This window comes from Citrus clementina, unplaced genomic scaffold (genome assembly GCF_000493195.1).
Source record: "Citrus clementina cultivar Clemenules unplaced genomic scaffold, Citrus_clementina_v1.0 scaffold_4, whole genome shotgun sequence".
Lineage (NCBI taxonomy): Eukaryota > Viridiplantae > Streptophyta > Magnoliopsida > Sapindales > Rutaceae > Citrus > Citrus x clementina.
The window spans coordinates 1,318,984-1,323,897 of NW_006262274.1; the positions used below are offsets into that span (position 1 = coordinate 1,318,984).

The following is a 4,914-nucleotide window of genomic DNA, read 5'->3' on the forward strand; positions in this document are numbered from 1 at the left end:
ATCACTATCAGATTGTGACCCTGCAATTTATTACTACTACTCATTACGTGAATGGAAATATTAGATCTCCATGTTCTTGCATTCTAAAGGGTAATGAGTATTATTAAATCTCTATTTTCTGCAACATCTGAAAGTGGTATGTGAATATAATACAATAAATCCAAAAAAAAAAAAAAGTATCAAAACAAGCATCGATATAATAAAGAATCACTGACTTTGGATCTTATTTTGTTCATCAGCATTATGCATTTTGCTGCTTTCAGCAACTAACACTATTCACAAAGACGTACGGCTATCGAAACTTAAGCTTGATATAGCTTCAATCCCTCAAAGATGGTCACAACGAAGGATGCCGGTGACAGCCAGAGATTCAATTACTTCCCCATAGTACTAGTAGTATCAATTTCTTCTATATCATTCTTTGTATTTTATCTGTACAGTGCAAACATCAAACTCTTTTCGTTTCCAGAACCTAAACACCAAGAATTCGCACAAGAAACCGAACCAGAAGTAGAAGACAAAGCAAATCAAGATAGAAAGGTTGTGTTGCCTCTAGAAAAATGTGACATCTTCGCAGGAAAGTGGGTTCTAGATAATGTGACACATCCTTCATACAAAGAGGATGAATGTGAGTTTCTAACAGAGTGGGTTACGTGCTTGAGAAATGGAAGGCCGGATTCTTTGTACCAGAAATGGAGATGGCAGCCTACAGATTGTTCTTTGCCCAGGTAATCATCAAAAGCACTCATAACCTTTTAAGCCCTTTTTTCATATTATAAAAATAATAATAAATAAATATTGATATTTTAATGATTTCGTGTATTTCGGCTTAAGGTTTGATGCAAAGCTGTTACTAAATAAACTTCGAGGCAAGAGGCTTATGCTAGTTGGAGACTCCATACATTATAACCAGTGGCAGTCCCTTGTTTGTATGGTTCAATCTGTTATTCCACCTGGCAAGAAGAGCTTGAGATATATTTCAACCCAAACAACTGCCTTCACACTAGAGGTTCTTCTAACAATTCTGTCATTTTCTGCTAATTCAATTGCTAAATTGGCTGGTCAGTGTTACTGTTTTTTCTTTTTTTAATTTTTACAGGACTATAATGCTACTTTGGAGTTTTACTGGGCACCATTTTTGGTCGAGTCAAATGCAGACCCTCCAACAATGAGAGACGGCAAAGTGGACCCGATTGTGATGCCTGAATCAATCACAAAACATGGACAAAACTGGAAGGGCGTAGACTATCTCATTTTTAACACATACATTTGGTGGACTAAATACCCAACAATGAAAGTATTGTGAGTTCTTGGCAAGTTTTTCCCTTTACTCTCTTATTATACTCAGTGTAATATTGATCAGGATCTTTCTTATTTCTTGTTAAACCGATGGAAAAGACGAGGATCCTTTGATGAAGGTGCTACAGAGTATGATAAAATTGATATGTATACAGTCTATGAAAAAACTTTGAGGACATGGGGCAAATGGGTTGAAGAAAATGTTAATCCCAATCTTACTTTTGTTTTCTTCAGCAGTGCGGCTCCTAAACATGTCAGGTACTACAGCAGATCTTTAATTAACCAAAAGTACCCTACCTCTAAATAACTTGTGCTTTAAGTAATTTAAAAAAAAATGTAACAGGAGCTCAGATCGGAACAATGTGAATGGAGTCAAATGTGTTCAAGAGACAACACCTATTTTAAACAGGACAACTCGATTAGAAGTGGGTACAAACCAGCAGCTCTTTGCAATTGCTGCAAATGTGACTCAATCAATGGAAGTACCAGTGCACTTTCTGAACATAACAAGCCTTTCTGAATACAGGAAAGACGCACACACCTCTGTTTATGGAACTGCTGCAGGCAAGATGCTGTTGCCGGAGCAGATATCTGACCCCGCAACATATGCAGATTGTCTCCATTGGTGTCTCCCTGGATTGCCAGACACATGGAACGAGTTGCTCTATGCGAGAATTGTCTCTGGCTCTTAGACAGACCTTTTGAGTTTTATATTTTTTTGCAATTGAATTGAAGATGATCCTCCCAAGTTTCTCAATCCATATTGCTTTGTTCGAAGAATTTGCATGCATCCAGTGATTCTACTGTACCGTTCTAATTTCAAGACATCATAGTTTCAGCATTGCAATTGTAACACAAGTTCATAGAAGCTACTCTCCAAATAAAGAGAAGTATTATGATGCCGCAAACACTTTAGCTACCATCAAAATCTCAAGCATTTATCAACTTCAATAGACTACCAAGTGAAGCACCAAAAGACATTAAACCGGAGGCACTACCTAAACAAGTATCCCATCCGAAAAACATGCCAAGAAACGTTCATTTCAACAAAGTTCCAACAGTCTGCGTATGCATTTTTATGGCGTCATGATTCTAAAACCGCAAAGAAATCCCAAGTGAAAACTCTATAAAGTATTCAGCCTCACAAGTACTAGAATTAATCGTAATGTTTTATTCTCAAAAGCAAAAATAATTTTTTTAAATAACTTTGACATAGCTGTAAAAATATATAAAAATGAAGATAGACTATAGATGCAAGCAAAAAGTTTTCGTCGAGAGTGAAATGACATTGTTAGATTAAACTTCCAAAATGAAATTAGGAAGGCACTCATCGTTCAAAGTGATTTGTTAATTTGTATTAAGTTAAAAAGAAGAAAGGGGATAAATATTTGGCCATTGATGTATAGCATATCTTCTATAAGTTCATCACATAGATGACATGTAGTATAGATATATGGAACTTGTATCACTATGGTGCACGATTATAAATAAATTCACATAAATGATATTAGGCATTGATAAATTCATCATTTTATCATTTCAACAAGAATGGACATTTTTGATAGAAATAAACATAGGATGCCTTATTGATAAATTGTAATAAATTAGGGACCAGATATTATTAACCCATTTTCCCCAAAAAGAAAAAAGAAAAAAAAAAGTTTAAAAGCCCTAGGGTTTAAGCCCAAGCACCATACAAAAGAGAAAAAAAAGGCGGGACTCAAACGACTATAATTAATTTAATTTCTCCCACTACACACTTCACTTCACTTGCTCGGTAACAACTTCATATCAAATCGCCACCGACATGTCGGTTGGAGTTCGCCGCTTATCAGTTCTCGGCGAGTTCAAGCCGTTCGGCTTAATTGCCGAAGCTCTCGACGGAAAGCCGCCTGATAATCTAGCCGATAAGTACGATTACTTCCTCTTCGACCCCAAATTCGTCAGAGAGCGAGCCGAAGCCGATAATAATGGCGGCTGCTCCATCTCCGCGCCGAGCAACTGCAGTGATCACGAGCTTTTTATTAGAGGAAATCGGTAACTCTTCTTCTCAGCTTAATTTACTAAATGTAGCAAAAATGAATATTAATTTTCGAATTTCGTGTTAATTTTGCTCAAATCTACATTTAACTCCTTTGTAGTTGCAATAATTTAACTACTTCTATTGTATAGGATTATATGGACGACTGGTGCTCGAGTGTTTAAGAGGTTCACTTTACCTTCACAAGTTATCACGGTAAACATAATCAATTTTATTTTTAATACTTGTCTTTGCATATTGGTTAATGGAGCTGAGATTAATCATTTTTTAAGTTTTTATTAAATTTAAATCAGAAGAAGGTCAATTTGAGAAAGTTTTCTGTTGTTTATGTGATCTGAAACTGACTATTCAATTTCTATTTTATGTAGTGTCGATAGCATGATGTTGTAGTTTCTCTTTTATGATATATTTTATTTATTTTTGTGGCTATTTTTTTCTATGTTCTAGGTATGTTGGTGTCATATTGGTGATATTTCTGAAGCCCTTCTTTGTGTCTTACAAATTGAGTCGTTGACGATTTACAACACATCAGGTGAGCCGACTATAAAATGGTTATTCATAACTCAAATAAGCTTATAATTGATCCCAGTAGATAGTTTAACTGCCAAATATCCATTTTGAGGATTTTATCCTTTTAGTTTCAAAAATTATTTGGAAATGATGTCAAATTTGTTGAAGAGAAGGAAAATGTTGTCACAATTTATGACACCAATCTCATTTTACTGCACAATCCACGATTATACCTGCATCCTGTATCTACCGTTTTTAGTTTATCGAATATATTTTATGAGTTGATACAATAGCCTCGTTTCATATTGTAAAAGGAAATTGTGCTTCCATTCTTTTATTTGAACAGGTGAAGTGATATCCATTCCACTTCCTCGTACCATCACATCGATATGGCCTCTTCCATTTGGCCTGCTACTCCAGTCAATTGAAGGGAATTTTCCAGTGCATGCTCCTTTTCCATCATCAAGCCATTTGTTAGGTGCTCGTGATATACCCCGTCCAAGAAGGGAAATTGGGCACAGTCCACAAAATAATTACAGTTTACCAAGTTCCTTTAACCATAATATCAAAGGAGAAACAGTTTCCATGTCCTCACATCTGATTCTAAGTGATCTGCTGGAGGAACCACAGGTTGTATTTGTATTCTGTAGCTTCTGCAGCAGTTTCAAATTTTCTTTTCTTTCTTTGTGACTGCCTTGTTTCATGTGAATGTTGTATCTAACCTTTCCTGCTTTTGTGTAGCGTTAACACCTCCACCCCCCACCCCCCTTGTGTTGATTTTCTGATAAGTACCCTGTTTTATTGTTATTATTTTTATTTTGTTGAACTTTCAGTGTACATATATTGAAGAAAGAGGAAAACTGAATATAATGAGGGATTTTGATGAAAGAACAATTTGGACAAGTGATCAAATTCCTTTGATGGCATCATACAATAAAGGTTCATTTGATTACCTCTCAAAAGTAATTTGATTTCCCTGAACTCCTCCAGTCTACCCTCTTTGTTCCCAATTGGTAATGTTTGATCTCCTCATTTTGTTTGCAGGAAAGATGCAGCACTCTGTG

The 4,914-nt window shown here is 35.8% G+C and overlaps 2 protein-coding genes across 5 annotated transcripts in view; both read left to right on the forward strand.

Moving 5' to 3' along the window:
* Positions 1 to 333: 333 nt before the first annotated feature.
* On the forward strand, positions 334 to 1,991 carry LOC18044921 (protein trichome birefringence-like 30). Its single transcript, XM_024185547.1, has 5 exons — positions 334 to 728; positions 835 to 1,009; positions 1,100 to 1,302; positions 1,399 to 1,557; positions 1,643 to 1,991. The coding sequence occupies exons 1-5, from the start codon at positions 334 to 336 to the stop codon at positions 1,989 to 1,991; spliced, it is 1,281 nt and encodes a 426-aa protein (XP_024041315.1).
* A 1,032-nt stretch (positions 1,992 to 3,023) lies between these two features.
* LOC18044922 (anaphase-promoting complex subunit 1) overlaps positions 3,024 to 4,914 on the forward strand; it is a 23,440-nt gene continuing 21,549 nt past the window's right edge. For 3 of the 4 annotated variants that reach the window (XR_002905928.1, XM_024185493.1, XM_024185494.1), the window contains exons 1-6: positions 3,024 to 3,336; positions 3,472 to 3,535; positions 3,788 to 3,872; positions 4,197 to 4,480; positions 4,684 to 4,789; positions 4,895 to 4,914. Coding sequence is in view for 3 of the 4 variants with exons in the window: in XM_024185493.1 (XP_024041261.1) it covers positions 3,107 to 3,336; positions 3,472 to 3,535; positions 3,788 to 3,872; positions 4,197 to 4,480; positions 4,684 to 4,789; positions 4,895 to 4,914 (789 nt within the window). In the remaining variant the exon portion in view is untranslated. Of the gene's footprint in view, positions 3,337 to 3,471; positions 3,536 to 3,787; positions 3,873 to 4,196; positions 4,481 to 4,683; positions 4,813 to 4,894 lie in introns of those variants that run through there. The other variant, XM_024185495.1, reaches the window with a different exon arrangement.